Source organism: Sander lucioperca, chromosome 22 (genome assembly GCF_008315115.2).
Source record: "Sander lucioperca isolate FBNREF2018 chromosome 22, SLUC_FBN_1.2, whole genome shotgun sequence".
In the NCBI taxonomy this organism is placed as follows: domain Eukaryota; kingdom Metazoa; phylum Chordata; class Actinopteri; order Perciformes; family Percidae; genus Sander; species Sander lucioperca.
The window spans coordinates 886794-906904 of NC_050194.1; the positions used below are offsets into that span (position 1 = coordinate 886794).

General features: G+C 42.3%; 3 protein-coding genes across 4 annotated transcripts; 2 read left to right on the forward strand and 1 right to left on the reverse strand.

Annotated features, from left to right (window-relative positions):
* Positions 1-74: 74 nt before the first annotated feature.
* LOC116044095 (histone H3.3A) lies at positions 75-2153 on the forward strand. Its single transcript, XM_031291131.2, has 4 exons — positions 75-203; positions 1008-1145; positions 1254-1407; positions 1514-2153. Exons 2-4 carry the CDS (start codon positions 1018-1020, stop codon positions 1640-1642), a joined length of 411 nt encoding a protein of 136 aa, XP_031146991.1. The 5' UTR covers positions 75-203; positions 1008-1017; the 3' UTR covers positions 1643-2153.
* si:ch211-250n8.1 lies at positions 1718-8883 on the reverse strand. 2 transcript variants are annotated; one of them, XM_031291121.2, is made up of 16 exons: positions 8437-8881; positions 8026-8133; positions 7688-7763; positions 7395-7551; positions 7188-7233; positions 7017-7075; positions 6771-6806; positions 6536-6588; positions 6306-6438; positions 4541-4755; positions 3180-3222; positions 3018-3083; positions 2880-2939; positions 2700-2785; positions 2452-2546; positions 1718-2359 (listed from the first exon to the last, which is right to left on the reverse strand). In XM_031291121.2, exons 1-16 carry the CDS (start codon positions 8471-8473, stop codon positions 2325-2327), a joined length of 1305 nt encoding a protein of 434 aa, XP_031146981.1. In that variant the 5' UTR covers positions 8474-8881; the 3' UTR covers positions 1718-2324. The 2 variants fall into 2 exon arrangements, with proteins under 2 accessions (XP_031146981.1, XP_031146980.1); XM_031291120.2 differs by having other exon boundaries at positions 2245-2546; positions 8437-8883.
* A 522-nt stretch (positions 8884-9405) lies between these two features.
* Positions 9406-20090, forward strand: zgc:194990 (uncharacterized protein LOC568410 homolog). Its single transcript, XM_031291122.2, has 11 exons — positions 9406-9623; positions 11351-11442; positions 11542-11640; positions 11733-11840; positions 12242-12400; positions 13557-13697; positions 16795-16846; positions 17062-17088; positions 18429-18455; positions 18550-19368; positions 19612-20090. The coding sequence occupies exons 2-10, from the start codon at positions 11380-11382 to the stop codon at positions 19107-19109; spliced, it is 1236 nt and encodes a 411-aa protein (XP_031146982.1). The 5' UTR covers positions 9406-9623; positions 11351-11379; the 3' UTR covers positions 19110-19368; positions 19612-20090.
* The last annotated feature ends 21 nt before the right edge of the window (positions 20091-20111 follow it).

Genomic DNA, 20111 nt, shown 5'->3' on the forward strand with positions numbered 1-20111 from the left:
TTTCTTATTTATTGATTGGCTGTAACAGATGTCAACTTTGAAAGGTGAACCAATGAGAGTGTAGTGTGTTACTAGCATGACGTCACGACTAAGTATTTATAATCGGCCTCAACTCCTCCTCATGACACAAATCGTTTTCACTGGTCACCAACGACGAGTTGTCAGCTACGGCGAATTGCCCCTTGTCAACTGACATCTTAAAGGTAAATATAATTACCTCTCCATGTAGCTAATGTAACATTACGTTAAGTCATTGTCAATGTAATATGTATTTGCGGATTGCGTTTCTGTATACAGGCGTTGTTTTGCTATGGGCTAACATGGCGACTTGCTAACGTTAGCGTTAGCTATAAATAGAACAATGGAATCTTACAGTTGACGTTTCCAGTTAAACGTCCCCAGCTCGTTCAAGTGAAACTAGACTTAGCTAGTAAACAAGTTAGATTAGCTATAATTAACTATCGAGATGTGTATTTCATACAAAGATGACCATTAGCCAACGATAAGCTAATTATGTGTAAGCTAGCTAATGTTGCCTGAGCTCAATCGAGGCAATGTCGCCTGGGGGTGAAATGAGAAACTAAGAAAATGGCGAAATCGAAAAGCAAATGCTCACTCACGGTAACGTTACAGGAACCAAGTGTTTTGACACTAATGTCGCTGGTTACCATGGCGAGTTTGTAGTCCTTGTAAATGCTCATGGCGCCTACGTTATTTAGTTAGCGTTGCTTCTCTGATCTGCATTTGGCGCGGAGTCTGTTTATTGTGCTTTTTATTTTAGGCCTTGCTGGTAGTCGAATGTAGAGTTTATGGAGCGTACCGGCGCAAACCCGACGCCTCCCAGTGTTTGCAACTGGGGGGTAGGGGAGCTTGTACGCTAGGCAAGGCTAGCACCTTATCTTGGCAAATAACTTATCCGTATGGATTGGTGCTGCTACGTTAAGTAACATTAACACCGTTCATTTCCAAGTAGTCTGAGTTTAATACGACTCGTTATTGCTTTTTAGCAAATACGAGATGGCCCGTACCAAGCAAACAGCCCGTAAATCCACTGGAGGAAAGGCGCCAAGGAAGCAGCTCGCTACCAAGGCAGCCAGGAAGAGCGCACCGTCCACTGGAGGAGTGAAGAAGCCCCATCGTTACAGGTGTAGTACTTATTCCTAAACCTTTAAATCTGTACCATATTTTTCTAATGGTGTCCTATGTCTAACGTTGGCCACACATTTAGTAACGCTAAAATCGTTTTGTTTTAGACCTGGAACTGTGGCTCTGAGGGAGATTCGTCGTTACCAGAAGTCCACAGAGCTGCTCATCCGCAAGCTGCCCTTCCAGCGTCTGGTGAGAGAAATTGCACAGGATTTCAAGACCGATCTGCGCTTCCAGAGTGCTGCCATTGGAGCTCTTCAGGTAAGTAACATGTAAAATCATTAAATGGTCAGATTAATGGTGCTAGTGGCAAAATGAGCAGTAGTCGCTATGAACCTAATTCTGAATGTTGTGTTTTTCTTAACAGGAAGCCAGTGAGGCCTACCTGGTGGGTCTGTTTGAGGACACCAACCTGTGCGCAATCCACGCCAAACGTGTCACAATCATGCCCAAAGATATCCAGCTGGCTCGTAGGATAAGGGGAGAGCGGGCCTAAGCAGCTAATGGCAACATTGTCAAGACAAATGATCCTATTTATCGTACAATTTGTGGACATTTTATTTCTTGGGTATTTTTTTACAAGTTTTCCTTGAATTTTGTATTTTAGATTGGGACAATTCATCATCCTTACACAAACCTGAGTACACTTAGAATAGTTGGAAATGTTGTACAGTAGGAGTATCTACATATTCCATTATGCATCATTATTACGTGTAGCATCATACCACCCTTCAAGTTCTTTATGGGTATCAGGCTCCCTCTGGGGATGGATTTGTCTTTGACGAGAGGGTCAATCCTCTAAACTTCTACAGGGGTCCAGGGTCTCGTCACCCATCTACCACTCATCACAAAATGCCAGCGTGTCTTGCTTAACCAGTCTCACTGCAGTGTTGGGGCATTGGCTGCTACAGTTGCTACTCTACATTGACTGGGAGCATGACAGACCTTCCTGTATTTTTCTGGACTGCTTTTTACATGTTTTTCAACCTCAAATCTTGGCAGCTACATTAATACTATTTATGAAAATGTTGTCCATGTCTTTCTATTAAAGGTCTTTATGATTCGAAAGTTGTGTTCTGTAGTTGTGGTATTCAGTAATGCAGTGTACACAATCTGTAATGACTTTATTTACAACATACATTTATACACACAATAGTTGACTCTCTGTGGGTGAGCTGTCACACAAACCACTCAGTATGCTTGAAACCAGTAGCTGTAAGAAGAACACATGGCCTTTAAGGTCTCTAAAACTTTAAATGTAAATTATGAATTGCTTGTGTAGTGTGCATAATTGTTGTTCCTCACCAATACGGCAGACAATTACTTCACACTCCTTGATAGTGCTGGCTCGGAGTGCCACACAGCAGAAGCCTGTTGACTGAGGGGTTTCTGGGGAGTCTCTGAACAAACAATTGCATGTTTAAAAGACATGGGCGCAGCCAATGACAATGTAATGGTGTGGGTATTGCATAACCACATCGGCTTTATAAAGGGATGGGAAACCCCTTGCAAAATCAACCTTTGTTGCACAAGGCTTGGTATGTAGTACTTACACCACGCAGAATGCAAATATTGTGTAGTCCCCTTGGCTGAATCTCCCTACACATGAAATCTCTGGATAGTGATGCTCAAACAGCTCCTGATAAAAGTTTAGAGAATTTAATTGCAGCTGGAGAAATCTGAACATTGTCAAGCAATAACAAAGAGGGACATGTAAGACTAACGTGTCTTACCGATTTACTGTTTCTTTCTGTGCATGTTAAATGCGTTTCCTTCATATCCAATAGCACTTCCTGTGGGACAAATTACACTGTTTAAGTGCATGTTGATATTGACAAGTGTTTCACAGGTCAGGGGAGCAGTTCCATTACCTTGCTAGGTAGGTTTTTCTGCAACACTTGTGTAATGGCATGCTGCAGCACCTCCTTTCCCCCAAACTAAGAAAGAATGAGACCACACAGAGTTACAGGAGAAACTAGCACAGGTATACACAAAGATTGAACATAAATTGTAAAGCAATAGTGATTATTTACCATTATGTTTGCCTTTCCCAAGAACTGCACAATGTACACAATCCTGTTAAGGAGAGGTGGGAGGTTTTTTTTCGATTGCTAAACAACAGTGGTCACAACTGAAGCCACGTGCAAAACTCTAACTACAGTCTGCATTACGAACAGTCACCTGAGCTGAACAGTTCACATCACCTGCAAAACTCATTCCAAGCAACACGACTCTTCACACACGTCTCAAAACAGGCTCAGTGCAGCCAAACACTCAGAACAATCCTCACTGAGATAACACACACTGTCACTCAGAACACACAGAGTAAAATCAATAGCATCAAACACCAATACAGAAATTACAAACTTTTAATCTTTACAGTTTGAATAATTTAAGTGACTTCACACTAATCAATAGTTTCTTTAAAGAAAAGAGTGAAATTCTTTCACATGAACATTTTTATTTTATAACATACCAGTTTTTTTAGGAAACAAAGCAGTTTGCTTCAATAGATATATCATTTTATTTTGCCTGTAGTAGTTTATGTAATGACTTGCTTTGGAAAAAAAGTTAAGAACTAAAGGTACGTAATAACAAAGAACATTGGATGTCCTGGCTTGCCTCTCTAAATACAAATGAATGTGGTGTTTCCATTGCTTCCACCTCCATTACTTTGTGAAAAACAGTAAGTGCATAGTTTTATAATAGTAAAGGAAGTGTTTTTCACGTTTTCACAACTGTGTATGTAACCTCAGACATCTTACCTGGACATATTGGTATCTTTGCTCTTTTACCTGTTCACTGTTTTTTTTTTTTTTTAAACGATACAATGTATAACTGTTTCATTCGTATTTAGTGTTTATTTCCAAAAAATGGCGTTATGAGCTTTCCCTATACACTGTATATACAGTATGTGTTCACTAACAAGTCTAAAACAAGAAGCCATTGCAATCAGCAGTGTTTGAAATGCACCAGGCTGAAACCCATACTGTTTTGAATGCATGGTTAACAGTTTTGACAGTAGTGTGTTAGCATTTGAACAAAGTGCTGTGAATCCACAGTGTTGTGCACGTTGTGGTTAAATAGAACCGACACCTATTTTTCACGCGACACGCAAGCGTGTTGGAAGTGTTTCCAGGCAAAATAGAATACGAAAAGATGTTTATATGTCATTTGGACACAAATACATTTAATAAATGACATTTTGATCTTTGAAAGTCTCTAGGTTTTGACATAAATGCAGATATAAATGTAATTATAAATAAATAATATAATTATCGATTTTCAAATATTGCACCTGTCAATACAGAACGAAATATTCTGTAGCCTATTTTGCTGTCAATACTGCCGACAGCCCATTTTAAATAACCCTTAAATTTGGTAACCAACTTGCCTTCCCTCCTTGAGACACTGTGACGGAGAGTTTCTCTGGTCCTTGGTAGCTGACTGCTGGGAGGGAGCGGGACCAAGCTGCAGGGTGGGGTCCTCCATCCTCAGGGCCTGCAGGAGTTTGATAAGGGGCAGATACACTGTCCCATCCTGAGCCCTCCACCGCAGAACACCAATGGATAGAGGGCAGCCCTTTAGGCGAGACAGAACCACACCTGCCTGGGAAAACAGCAACTTCTAAGGCGTGTCCAGTAGCAAATGTAAACACTATTTTGAGAACGATATGCAAACGATTATAGGATTTGTCAAGGGTGTGGCTGCCCATGGTCTCATGGGTTTAATCAATATGGCAATACGCACATAATGTGAGCTGTACATCTTAATTGGTACTCTGTGCATAGAACCTACTGTACTAACAGGGTTGCAGTGAAACCTTACACAACATCATAGCCCTAACAGAGCTGTGAGGCTGTTGGTTTGGGGTTGCTCTTATATATTTTTAAATGCTATATTTTTCAGAAAACATGTAAAAATATCAAAACAGGCGATTCACTTCTTCCGATGTCAATGTTATTCTTTAGCATTTAACTCTATTGCATCTGGTCAAATTCAAAAATCACTTCCTCACTGTTCTAATTTTTGCACCTGTTTAGAATGTGGTTTCGACTTTGTCACATCTTCAAGTGGGATCATGTTTATAATATTAACATCCACATAGGTGTTTTCAGTTTTTCTGACTGATCAGAGCTCTGCTCAGGTTTGGAGCAGCTGTGCTGGGAATTGTGTAATGCTACCAAATTACATGAATTAATAAAAGCGATAAAGTGTAAGAAGGTGTCTATCAAGCAGTAAGTAGGCTACACACCAACACAGTTCTGAGAAGAGTTCTAATCAGGCAACGTAAGTGAAAACACCTGTGTGGGCCTTTTTCACAGAAAACATTTTGGCACGTTAGAACAGGGAAACATGAAAATAATACAATTAATGATGTCTGAATTCCATTTGCTGGTATTGTTGATGCTGGCTCACTGTTAAACTGCCATGGCTTACAGCAACACTGTAATAGAACAGTGCCATTATTTATGTTATTAATAACCCCTTGTGGTTTTTCTACTAGGGAAAATGCATGTATATGTCTGCTGGGAAAAGGGTATATTGTAACGTTCCATTCACATAACATTAAAGGTGCCCTTTTACCTAACGAGGTCTGGCCTCAAAAGCCACAGTGCAGAGGTGCAACAACATGATCACTTTTTTCAGGAAAAAAGCAGACACCATCCGCTCCCTCCTATCTAGCTGGAATGCTCTCCCTGACCACCTGAGGACACCACAGACTGTGGATGTTTTTAAACGCGGCCTTAAGACCTACCTTTTCAGCAGAGCTTTTGGCTGATTTCTTACCCCTTTCCTTGTCCTTTTGTTGTTTCTTTTAGTTTTAATACTTTTTCTCCTTAGCATTTATATGTAGCACTTTGAGATTTGCTTAAATATAAAGTGTGTTACAAATAAAATGTATTATTATTAGTATTCTAATCAGGCCACCTTTGAGAATCCTGCAATGTAAAGCTCAGTTCACTGCATGCAGTTTCTTGTGTGTTCTTTGAGGGCTCTAATGAAGAATTCCCAGATATCTGCACTTTTCTAAAAGAAACCGAGTAGGGCAAATGTAAAGGCTTTTATTTATACCAGCTATGCTGTGGTGACACAGAAAGAGATGTGATTTCTATGACTTTAATATACAGTACTGAATACTGCATGTTTGAGGATACCTGTCCATTCTTGGAATTCCTCAGCGAGGTTCCGTTGATCTCATCAATAATGTCACCAGGAGAGATAAACTTGTCGACATGAGCCTGACTACCAGGCATCAATTCGAGGACGAAGACGCGCCCACTCAGATACCTGAGAGACGGAGGGAGAGGATGCAGCAGGTTGCACATATATATTTATGAGATTCATATACTTAATGGAAAGACTTTGTAGAGTGGAAGACACAAACCTCAACACCATCCCTACCTCCCGACAGGGCACTACTTCATATCTCTCACACACCTGGAAACATGTACAAACAATTAACAGATCTCTCACATTCTGCTGAGTCCAAATCCCATGTTTTACTGCAATGTGTCTGCTTGTGAGAATTTCCAGGCATCTTAAAGTTCCCATGGCCACTAAAACCATAATTATTTTGTTGCGATGCTGTTAGTTCTGAAAAGAAAATCTTTTTTTTTTACCGGTAGGAGCCAGCTTTCATCCAGAAAACTGCAATTCTGTGTGAAGAGACCAGAGTTGGTTATTAGTGTAAAATTGTTTGAATTCATAGTGATTTGAAAGAATATAAGCTTTTACCAAATGATAGTTTGCATTACAGTAGTCATGTTATGTTTAGGAATAGAATCCTGTTTGGCTTGAAAAGTTTGAAAATGTTTACACAGCACATTTGCAGACTTTAATGGCATAAATAAAGGAGTTGAACAGACCTCCATGTCCAGTTTGAACTCCATGTGAGAGAGGACCAGCAGCAGCGACATGAAAGGCTCTGGAAAAGAGAGAACAGTGTTACTGATGTACACTGAATGCCAGTGGTGACAAGAATTTCCTCTTTTGCTCAGCATTTGGTGTAAACAATCAGATCAAGTAAAAAGCCTCACCCACAAATTCCTCATTCCTGAGGATTGACATTGCTGGACTGTACCACTGGAAGGGAAAGGAAAAAGTATGAACCAAAGCTGTTTTAGTCTATTAGTGAGACCAGCAATGGGCATATTTGGTGGACACTTTGCCCAGAGCATCTAACAGTACCAGGAAAAGCCTAAATATTCGGTATCATACAAATGTATTTGGTCCATGTATCTGACCTCCAGGACTCTGGGTGTGTGCAGCAGGTGTGTGATGAACTGTGGCAGAGCCTTGCGGCTGAGGGCCAGTCTGAGCAGGTAGCGGCCTCGGCCCTGAGCTGAGAGCAGCTTCCTGCAAACTCTGGTCTGCTCCACTATTAAGGACAGGGCAGACAGCCTACACACACACACACACACACACACACACACACACACACAGGTATTAACAATGATTCAAATAGTGCTATTTTTATTAGAAATGAAAAATTGCAGTGTACAGTTAAAATCATTTAATCTAGACAGGATGTTGGTACCTGCCACAGGCATCATGGTGGGTAAGCTGTTCAAAACACTGCCAGTAGTCCCTGTGTACCAGACTGAGAACTGGCTCTGGAGGGAGAGCAAACACACCCTTAGTACATACTGCAAAAATCTATTTTACATGTAGTGCTTCAGATTATTTATTATTAAGATATTCGATATACATCATATTAAAGCATACACTGTCTGAAATCCCAAAATATGTAGGCCTATGTCAGGTATACAAGCACGTAGCAATTAGTTCCCAGCATGTAGGTAAAGAACATTAACATTGCATCGGAACAAATTTACAAATGTGGCATTTTTTAGGGGAAGCACGAGGGATACTTACGTTGGAGCCCCTTCCTGAGGATCAGCTCAAGAAGCTGACAGCAGGAGGCGAGGTGAGGGTTGGTGTCTGACACCATGTCTCCATTTGACTGCAGGTTCAGGACACACACTGGGAGGGAAAAAACTCGCAACTGACAGTGGATCTGTTGTCGGTCCACATGACAGTGGCCAAAAATACATACATCGCCATTTCACACATTAACACTATTGCAAAAGAGTCAGTGTATTATGCGTTTTGTCTTCAATACAAGTAAAATTCAAAACGATAAAGACAGTCGTTTGTTTTGGCGAGCCATAATCTCGTAATAAACCGCGCAACTACTAAGCAATCGGCTCCCTCTGAAACAAAAATGAATCCAGCAATTATTCCAATAACAGCATGTTGCATTAAGCATTTATAATGGTTTCTTACATTTGAGAGTGCCGAGTAGAGGGTCTTTTGGTGCCATGTTGGAGGTCCAGCTGTAATAAGACGCTGTCTGTCTTTGACAACAGACACACAACGCCTCCTGTCATTTAAGCACAGAGACAAGCGCTGTAATTACACTTCCGTGTAGCCTACCTAACATACCGAAACCTTCCCATTCCACAATAACCGTTGCCACGAACAGAGAGGGTGGACAGTAGATGGATTAAACACGATATGTCATTTGGTTTATCATTAAAACAAGCGTATAAAATAAAATTATCAAACACCTGCCGGAGTTATAGGGGCTTATACGCTCTCTGTGCCTCGAAATAAAATACATTAAGATATGAAGTGTTTATTGGCTGTCGTGACATCTGCTGTTCTGCTTTCAAACCTAAAAACGCTCGCTCTGCCTTCAAAGACTCAGTAAGCTACAGTATATACTGGAACCTTATTTCCAAATTCGCGCGTTTTATAGGCTAATACTTTATTTTAGATTAAAAAGTAGCTAACACAGAGCTATATGCTCTGCTGCAGAGGCTTATTGAATGTTTAAAATAATTTTTTTTCTCTAAAAGGTAACGTTAGGCCTTTTTAAAAAGCGAGGTAAGGTTAGACCTTGGTAAAACACCACTTTAGTTTAACGTTACATCTTTACAGCCAATGTAAATATGATAATACATTGCCACTTAGGTATAATATTAAATTCATTCAGTTTTAGTTAGCCTACTTATCTTTTTTGTAGATAACGTTAGCTAAGCCTAATATTTCTAAAAGCAGAACCGCCATAAGCACGAGACAACGTTAGCATGATATATTGATACTGGCTAGCGGCGTTTTAAACTGTCTGCTGTGGGCGTGCAACGGTGTTTAGTCAATAAACCAAAAGAATTATACAAGACAGTAGCTATCTGGTAAACGATAGTATCAGTTTAAGTGGAGCTATGGCGACCTCTCACGATTGTTTTTAAAACTACAGCTCAGTGAAGGCGGTGGCAGATAACAGGAGTAGGTGGATAAGATTGATAAGAGCGCGCTGTGTCTCTCTCCTGCAGCAGTTCGAGTGTGGATGAAGCAGTGCATCTCTTTAGGGTGTCGGAGCGCTAGCTAAATCAGTCCGAGTTTAGCGAAAACATCACAGAGGAGCTGCGCAAAGTTATCTGCGGAAAGGAAAATTCTCCCTTAACAAGGTGAGACGTTGACCTTTTTTTTTTTTACAAAAACATCAATTTCCGTAGAGGAAAGCGGTTAAACTGCACCGCTGCTTAAGGCGTTATTAAACAAAAATAGTTTGTCTGCCTGTTAGTGATTGTTGTTCATTTTTGGAAACCGTTTATGTGTTTACCACCTTCCCTGTTACGTGCCAGTTGTTGTACGCTGTGTATCATAGTAGGCTATATGCGTGTTGTGATGTTGCTGACTTGCAGAGGTTGGTCTTTCAGTCCTAATATAGAAAGTCACTACCTGGGTTTGTAGCCTGCAGCACCGAGGTAATCCTGGATTTTCTCTAATCTTCCAGCTCCTCTGCCACCTACACGCTCTCCCAATGCCAAAAATAAACCAAGTCGTGTTATGATACACTATTAAGCACATCCCCCCCCCTTTATTTACTCAGAAATGTATTTCAAATTGAGCAATATCTAGCCTACTTAATTAGTGAAGATGTTCAGTGCATGTTTCTTCCTTCCCAGCACGTGCCATGGCCTCAGTGGGCAAGTTCATACCATTTTTGTTTAAATACATGACTCTTTCTGGCTTCTAAAGTCATATGAAAAGGTTCACCACAGTGTGTCATTTCAAGTCATTGTACTTAGTGATTATTATTCTTTGAGGTGTGTGTGTGTGTGTGTGTGTAAAATTATTGATAGAGACATACAAATTATATAGATTGCATTGACGTGATATTTTCCTGTAATATACTGCCTGCAGAATTCCACTTGTTAAGCCCATGTAGGGGTTTTAGGCAATTCTTCTTCACATTTATCTTGCAAACTATATGTCATACCTTTTTATATTTTTAATATACAGTGTAAATAAAGAAACGAAACGAATCATCATCATAGGAGAAAATATCCACCAAATTCAGAAAAAGCATTTATCTTTCATCAATCCTCAGTAATAATATTTGTCACTGAAAGGTAAACTTTCAGTTATCACAGTTTGTCCCTTAGTTGGCTGTCTTTTCTTTGTCAAAGCACTCTCAAAACCATATATTCTCTTAAGTCCTTGGGAAGTTAGTAGCAGCATCCTTTGGCTCAGCTGCCACCCCTACATCATAGAAAGAACAGCAAATCCCCCTCAGCGCATCAAACTGGCGTACAGAGGCGGACTGCTGAATCAACAGCAAACTGGTCCAATGCTCCCCTGCACCCTCCGCAGTGTTTTTAAAAGTGCTCTGTGCTGCTGTCTCAGATCTCCTTGGGAATAAATTTCCAATTTCAAGGCCGTGATCAAGATGCATCGACCCACACGCGTCAGGAAATCCTGTTACTGTGCAATATTTTTTGCCTGTTTCTACATTGTGCCGCTCTCTGCCTCTCACTTTGTGGTGTTGTGTGTGTGTGTGTGTGTGTGTGTGTGTGTGTGTGTTGAGTGGGTGGGCTGTCTCTTTTCACTCTTCTACCAATGTGTGGGTCCTCTTTTCCCTCCTCCTTCTCACTTAATGATAGCTCAGAGTGCCTAATAATGAGCTCTCTGTGGACGTCCAGTACAGAGCAGTGATATAAGTTCTGCAGTGCTTTTCTCTCTCTCTTTCTCTCTCTGCATGCATACATACCTTTTGCCACCTCTCATAAATTACAGATTTCTGCTCTCTCATCGATTTGTGTGGGCGATGCGAGCCCAGTCAGCTGCACTTCAGCTCCAGCTCCCGACAGAGTGTGTGCCAGTACTAAAGCTTTTTATTATTGTACCACAGGGCATCTGCCTCGCTCTCCAGTCAGCAGCATGATGAAGGACTGTCTGCAGTTTCTTATCGAGCCGGCCAAAAAGCTCAAGATCCGACTCAAGGTACGGTTATACAACTCTGTTCTCCTGTGATAGCAACAAAAAAATGTGTTAAAGTGCTTAATTTGTATACCTTGCTCCAAAATGTTTCTTTTGCTCCAGGAGTCTCGTAAGCGAGTGAAACTTGAGAAGAAGGAACCACTGTTGGAGAGTCAGTTATTTATCATGGAATTGGCCCGAGAGCTCAACAAAATTTGCCAGGTAAGCTTTTCTTCTCTATAGTTTCTTTCTGTCACATACAAACATCGACAGACTATCTCATCTATATTATGTACTGTATATCTTTACCCTAGAGGTCAAACATCCTCGGCCACATCTGGACCAGTGAGGACATCTGGCCGGCCAGTGTGTGTCGTGATTTCATTGTGGAATGGGCTGCTGTGTTGGAGAAGAGAGTACAGGTACGTATGGTCTACAGATAGGGCTGTTTTTGTCATCAATAACTAGATCAACTACATGCTTTCTGGATGTTCTGCTTTGGTGAAATGTGGGGCTCCGGTCAGTGGTGTAGTCTACGTGATACGCAGCTGTACGCAGTAAGGCAGATTCTGGCCAATATATGTACTGTATACAGTACAGTATACCTACTACACCACTGGCTCCATTCCAAAACCCAAAGATATTCCATTTAACATGATATAAAACAGAGAAAAGCAGGAAATCTTTATATTTGAGAGGCTGAAAAACAGCTTTTTTGTGCCATTTTGGCACAAAAGAAACTTGAATCGATTAGAAAAACAATAGTTTGTGTCAATCTAGTAATCGTCACAGCTCTACTTTAATGTTTGCGTTTCCTGTTCAGCCGAGGATCATCCTGTCTGAATACCAGCAGGAGAAACCAGAGAAGAAAGACTGGAAGGGACACCTCCTCTGCATGCTGGAAGCAGGGGGGGAGTGTGACATGGGGCCCCACAAAAGAGTCATCATGGACTGGACACGGGAGATAAAAAGCAGACCTCAGGTGACTATAGGATGGTGGACATCGAGGATGATGTGTTTCTTCCAGCACCTATTTCAATCAGGAGAAACAAGTGAATGAAGTATAGATGAATGTTTATTATAGCAGATGATATGTGAGTGAGTATGTAAGATATGTAAGTATTGTCAGAACTCTACAGGGAGATGTGTAACTGAGGGGTGTCTGCTCTGAGCAGGAACAAGATCATCAACACCCCCCCGGAGTCCAGACACTGGTGGTGGTGGTGGCTGATGATAAAGCTGATGGAGTTGAAGAATTCTGCGAAGACTTGTGGTGATGGGGAGGTAGTGGGGCGAATTGCAATTTACGGCGATTTAGCAAAGCAGCCGTTGACGTACTGCATGCATAACAGCAGCATAAATCCACTGAAGGCAGAGAGAGAATCATATTCAAACAGTAAGCAGGATGACAGGCTGATGTAGGTGTGACGCTGACCTATTGGATAGATGAGATCAGCTGATGTGACCGGCTAATGAGAACAGCTGATAGGATAATTGACAGCGACAGGCAGGACAGCAAGGAATAGCGAGTGAGCACGTGTGAGGGGATTGAATGCAGATGCATGAGAAATAAAACTACATGCCTAAGCGTACAAAAGTATAATCTTCCTGACTGACAGAACACGTGGCTGGTTGGTGATTAAAGTCTGACCCACTTGCCTCCTTGCATCTGATAAAGATGATTAAACTAAACCCTGCCTGTGACAATCATCACCATCATACTCAGGGCGCTTTCACACCTATGATTTCGGTAGACTCGGTGCGATTCGACGGTGAAGTTGCAACATTGTTGCATTTCTCATTTGGTTCGGTTTGCGTTCACTCTGCAATTTGTCAAAAGCACCAAACACTGTAAACAAATGTCACACGGTCGAAACGATAGCTGGTGAACCGAGATCCCCGTTTTCAAACGGACCAGAACTTGGTTGTTTGAGCCGCACCAAAGTTTGAATGAGATTTTACACCACTACAAAACAAACCAGACTATCCGACGAAACGCTCCAGGGTTCGGTTAAAAGTGCGCAGGTGTGAAAGCAACCTCAGAGTGTGCTGGAGCTATGATCACAATTTAGAGTAAACACTTCAATAAGTAACACTGAACATGTTTTTTTGTTTGTTTCTGACTCGTGTGTTTCCAGCCCACCGTCTGGCCAGGTGAGCCTGTGCTCATGATGCTAGACGACCTGGAGTTCCAGTGGAAGAGGGGTCGTCTCCCCAACCTGCTCCCAGCCATGGAGCTCGTCATGCTGGCTGTGATGAACACGGACAGCCTTGTCAAGGTCTGGATGGCTGTTACAATATTTCCCTGCTTAGATTGTGTTGAATATTCATCTTGTTCCAGGAACAAAGAAGAAATTGGTTTATTTTCTACTTCTATTTTGTAGTTGAATTTATTACCAGTGATATAACTCTACACCTGGTAGAGCAGGTGCTCATGTATAGAGGTTTACTCCTCGACGCAGTGGCCGCAGGTTCGACTCCGCCTTGCAGCCCTTTGCTGCATGTCATTTCCCCCTCTCTCCCCTTTCATGTCTTCAGCTGTCCTATATAATTAAAGTGCCCAAAAATAATCAAAAAAAAGAATAAGCAGTGTGCTAATTCAATTTATTTTAAAATTTAGGATTGTATCCTAACTTCCCCGCGCGGGGACATGTCTAAAAAAAAGTAAAAAATTTCAAATCAAATTTTTAGGCCTTACAAAGTCTGTGTTGTAGGTCCTAAATCATTTTAAAAATGTCTTAATTTCCCTACCTCTAATGCTCATTGAAATTTCCCCACAGCGCTTTACAATGTTCTTTTTTAATTCTGTGGTGTTGTAGTTCTTTCTGTCGCTAGTCCAATTATAGTTTGCTGTATTACGACACAAATTAGACCAATATGCAACTTATATTGCAGCCAATCTAGACACCTAGTCTAGACACATAATGCAAAAGAGGAAATCGGGGAATTGTTTCAGACGATGTTTCCGCACTCTGACATCTGACTATGTTTATTTTTATTATGTTGTATATAGGTCTTCAGTTTCATTCATAATGGTCTTAAAAAGGTCTTAAAGGAGAATTCCGGCCAATTTTTACGTTAATCTTGATCGCGTGTACTTACGATTGAAAAAAACCTGACCTGAATCAGTGCAGGCAACACGGAGAAGCTGCAGTTACGTGTACAAGCGTCCACTGAGCTAAAACGGCAGTTGTCGGGGCAGGTTTTAGAGTGCCTTTGTGCCTCTTAACAGACATAAAATGCAATTAAAATGTTTGTGCAAAATGAACGGGGCCCTTACGAGACAACAAGATGGGTTTTCAACTCAGACATTGTTTAAATTCACCTACCCTGGTCCCTGTCTCGATCCTGCTGGTAACTAGTTTGCCCTGATAGCTGATAGCCGTTAGCTGCTAGCTGCTGTCCGGTGAGTGTATTCAGCCAGTCTTCTGTGATAATCATCCCGATAACAATCCACGGAGGGGCGGTGGTGTGGCTATGCGGTGCTTAATTTGTTTAAAAGTGGGAGGTCCCGATATTTTCCGCCGCTATCCTCGGGCCTGCCGGGCCGGGCCGGGCCCTTGACCAAGCATTTGTGTTTTTTTTAATCATTACTTTATTAGCCTTATTCGGTGGGGAGAAAGCTATACCTCCCCAGGTTCTCCTGTAGCTCTGGGTATATGTCCTGCACTGACTTTAGTGTAGGGTAAACTGTGCTACATCGTGTCTCCCCCCTCTGCAGCACTGTTGTCGGCCAGTGTGTCAGCATGCAGACCGTGCCGAAGGACAGTATTAATTAGGTGATCGAGACAAGAAAGTGGTTGAACACTGAATTGAACATTGAACACTACACAAACAGTAATTCATTTTTTTCATTTAGGCGATTCATTTTTCATGGTGACACAGGAGGTGCCGGATCCAATAAAAAAGGTTCCGGATCCAACGTCGATCCAAATTAAGCCCTGTGGCTATGTCCTCCAGAGGACAGGTCATGTCACGTCTTGAAGTTTATTCCCCCCCCAAAAAAAACAGTAGTGCAGTAGTAGCTGCTAGCTTCCCTCCGGTGAGTGTATTTAGCCAGGCTTCTGTTATAATCATCCCGACAACAATCCACGGAGCGGCGGTGGTGTGGCTGTGTCCTCCGGTTACTGAAGGCTAGCTTTAGCTTGCGCTTGGAGCAGCAAGTTCATCTGCCTGTTGCCCCTCTGTCTGTCTCGTTCTTTCTAACTCTTGTGAGGCTAGTTCTTCGTCTGTATACTCGGGTTCGAATAAATAAGGACGACCATCAAACTCAAAAGGCTCTTCCGTGTGTTGTATATCTGCTATATTCTCCATAGTTACGTTACTCCAAGCTACTTCCCTTGTGAACAACTCAGCTCTTCACTCTTCACACACTACGCTCCGATCTGCACACTACTGTTTACCTTTTCCTGCTACAACTGAATTCCCAGGAGACAGTGCGAGGCTACAGCTAGGCTTCAGTAACGCTATTACTGTGCAAGCCACAGACATCGTTTATCCCGTTTCCATGTAGTTACATAGTCACTGATCACTACAGTGCTCAATTACCTATTTTTGAGGGGGAAATAAACTAAAATTTCTCGCCGCGAAGGCATGATCTGTCCTCTGGAGGACATCCACAAGACCACTGGGCGCTCGGGGGATTTTTGTCAGCTGCGGGAGTTGAGGAATGCGGGGATGAAGGCTGCTTGCCTGGCTAAGGGAACTACCACACAGATCGACACTGCCAAGCCTCCTACTCACCAACACCAGATCTATCACACACAAAATGGATGAGCTACAAATACAAACGCAACTGCTGCGTGATGATTTTCACAAAAACCTGGCTGAACACACTTATCACGGACGGCAGATAGCAGCTAACAGCTAGCAGCTAGCAGCTAACAGGCCAAGCTACCCACCGGCAGGATCAAGACAGGGTAGGTGAATTTAAACAATGTCTGAGTTGAAAACGCATCTTGTTGTCACGTTATGGCCCTGTTCATGTGGCACAGACATATTAATTGCATTTTATGTCTGTTAAGAGGCACAAAGGCACTCTAAAACTTGCCCCGACAATTGCCGTTTTTGCTCAGTGGACGCTTGTACACGTAGCGGCAGCAACTCCAGTTTGCTAGGACTGATCCAGGTCGGGTTTTTTTCTATCGAAAGTACTCGCATAGCTATAGCAATCAAGATTAATGTCAAAATTGGCCGGAATTCTCCTTAAATTTGACTTAGTGAAATCTGCAGAAACCCTGATGTAAGTAGCATGATGCTGTCAGTAGTGTGAAAAATAGCACTATTTGAATCATTGTTAATAACTGTTGTCTGTGTGTGTGTGTGTGTGTGTGTGTGTGTGTGTGTGTGTGTGTGTGTGTGTGTGTGTGTGTTTAGGAGGACGTGACTAAACAGTGGCTGGTGAGAAAGCAGAGGAGCCAGAATATTGGTGAGTACATTTGAAGTATCTATTGTCAACTTATTATCTATTATCTATTGTGAAACTTGATGAGTCACTTTAATCAGAACTAATCCGGATCAATATGTGATTAGAGGATAGTGCGTGAAAGCAAGTTTAGAAAAGGAGCATGAGGAGGGACTTGGGTGATGGCTGAGACTCCTGATTGTCTCCTTGTAGTCACAGTAATCTCTTTCTCCTTTCAGACACTGTCCGCTACATCCCTCACAGCGGTGAGTAGAAATCCTCACTATTGTTTGAAAGAATTACCCTGAAATAAAATCTGCATTTTAGTGGCTGTGCTGCTGGGTTATATGATCTAAAATCTACTGTAAATCACAATAGATTGTCTTTTACCTTGATAATAATAAACATAATAACAACCTTTTTTGTTTAAAACACACCAATGCATTTTATTTCATTACTTGTGTTGGCTCACCCCTGAGGTTTGTTGATTAATTTGTTTCATTTATTATATTTATATTATATATATGGATTATATATATATTTTTCTGGACTTAAACGTACCATCAGTGCGGACCGGAGACCTTCTGTTTGCCGCTCCATTTCGCTCTACTTAAAGCAACTTGAGGGGTTAAAGGTTATATAGTCTTGCTTTGCCAGACCATCCACGTGCTGTGGAGCGGAGGAGGGTCTGGCTAGTCTACACAGCATTCCGGCATGGGAGGAAAACGTGCTCTGGTTTATTGGAAATCACAATCGCCATGGGCGGCGGTAAGCTCCGCACGTCTGCTGTCGTGCGAGAGAAAACTCAGATTGGACTAGCTAGCTGTCTGGATTTACCCTGCAGAGATCTGAGGAGCAGTTAACCATAGTCCTCATAAATCCACCGGAGTTTAGAATGCTAACACAAAGAAAGCAGAAGATAACGGACATCGGCGAAAAGACATGCATCCGGCGGAATTTCCTGCGGCACCAGAGCAATCCCCGAAGTGGAACGTCAAGGATATAGACTAAAGGTTATATGACGTTAATAATGACACGCTCCGTGTCATTGATTAAATTACAGATTTCTCTGGGTTTGACCATTATTGGAAACATTTGGGATAATTTAAGTACACAACTAAAATATATATATATATATACAGGTCGTTTTTAGACATTTTAATGCAAAAATATTGCATATTATACCTTTAAGGACCAGAGCTGGTTAGTTGGTTAAACATCTGCCTTCAATTGTCGTAGCCATTTATAGTTTAATTATATGGGATTCTGAAAATGTATTGACATTTGGGGTCGGTAGGAAACAAATGTAGGTCCAATATTCACTCTCCTACTAGCTCTGTTTTGGTCTCCACCAACTCCTGAGTGAAATATCTGGCTCTTTAGCTGCTAAATGCTCCACTATGTTCACCAGCTAGCTGCTAATGTTGTCTGTGTGCTGTTTGGTGCTGAGCAGGTAGTGTAGTGGGTTTATCAACAGTCAGTTGATAATTCTCTGTGGCTCCATCACTACTCGTTACACATTACACACATTGTCATTTGATCCATTGATAATACAAAACATATTGAATATAGCAGCTTTAAAGATGTTCTCTTCTTTTCTTTACAGTGTGGAATTGGATTTGCGATGCTGCAGGTATGAAAATCATTGGCAATCACATCATCCCTGTTCCTCATTATAATCTGTTAGCAGATTTGTTATCGCTCCTTCCTGGTCTGTAACTCTGCAGAGGAAGTCACTCTGGACTCAGACTCAGCCAACCCAGACCTGCTCATCTCCAGTGATCATAAGCGCATGCGGTGTGGCCTGAAGCGCCGGGAAGTCCCGCGGTGCCAGCGGCGCTTCGACGGCTGGTGGTGTGCCGTGGGCCAGGAGGGCTACACCTCCGGACGCCACTACTGGGAGGTGGAGGTTGGGGAGCGGGACTGGCGGCTAGGTGTGGCCAAGGCGTCCGGGGTGAGGCAGGGCTTCCGCCCGCTCACCACAGCTAGAGGCTACCTGACCCTCCGTCTGGAGAGGGGCACAGATCTGAAAGCCCTGACGGTGCCCGCCACCCCGCTGTCACAGAGCCTGGTGCCCAGGAAAGTAGGGGTGTATCTGGACTATGAGCAGGGCCAGCTGTCTTTCTACGATGTGGAGAAGCGCTCCCACCTGTACACCTACAACGAGAAGTTCACGGAGGAACTGTACCCCGTGTTTGGGACTGTGGAGTCGGTCAAAGACCTGGTGATAAGGCCTGCAGGTGTCAGACAGCCGTGCCTCTGCCCCGGGCCCTGCCTTTGGAATTGAACTGCTTAACACACATCAGTCACTCCTCAGTCCTGACCCTCAGCATCCCACAGAGTCTGTGCTTTTATTCTGGTACGTGATTTAGTGAATTTGAATCGTGTGCTAATTCTGGACTAAAAGTGTGACTCTTTCTGTGGGGTTCCTTTTAAGGTCTCACAGGGACAAGAACCGCCATCATTCTGCAGTACACTTTCTGTTACTCTGCATTTGACTATTTGTAGTGTAAGGATGAGTACTTTAAGGCTGTCAGGTCAAAACCTTAAAGCAACACTAGAGAACTTTTCCCGCTTCAGTCCCCCTACAGGATGGAAGCGGAATTGTCCCATTATGTCTCATTCGAACTACAGAGCCGCTACCCGATCTGGCAAACTTGCATAGTGCGGTTATAGCCGGTAGAGAGCCGCAAAGCGAATGCAGAAGTTCACCCTGTTACGAGTTGATGAACCACTGAAACGATTTTGGAAACATTATTTTAAGTTACAAAAAGTTCTCTAGTGTTGCTTTAAAACAAGCCTTGTTTTTTTCACAATGTCCAATAAGCTTTGATTGGGTTTAGTCCTCAACCCTCAACCTTTCCAAGTGAAAAAAGAACGCCAATGCTGGTTTAAATGTGACAACGGAGATATGGAAGTGTATTTTTTGATTGCTTTTTTATTACTTATAATTGAAACGTGCAAACTAACTTGACAAATGCTATAAAAGCATGAAGGCACTGTGAAAGGAGGTGCGACCAGCTACTTAGAGCCTCAGTGCAGTGAAACATTGCAGCTGCTGAAGGCTTGCTAACATGCACAGGCAGATAATTGCAGACTGGGTTGACGCATGTGAAGAGTTAATTCTCAGTGTTTGCTTCTTTTGTCTCCTGCAAACATTTGTCAGGATTATTTTGGCAGCTGTGTTTGTGTTTATTGTTTATGCATGCAGTATTAAGATGGCTTTCTTTCCCCCCCGCCAAACATCAATAAATGAACTGCAAATGCTCCAACTCGTCTTCAGTGGTCA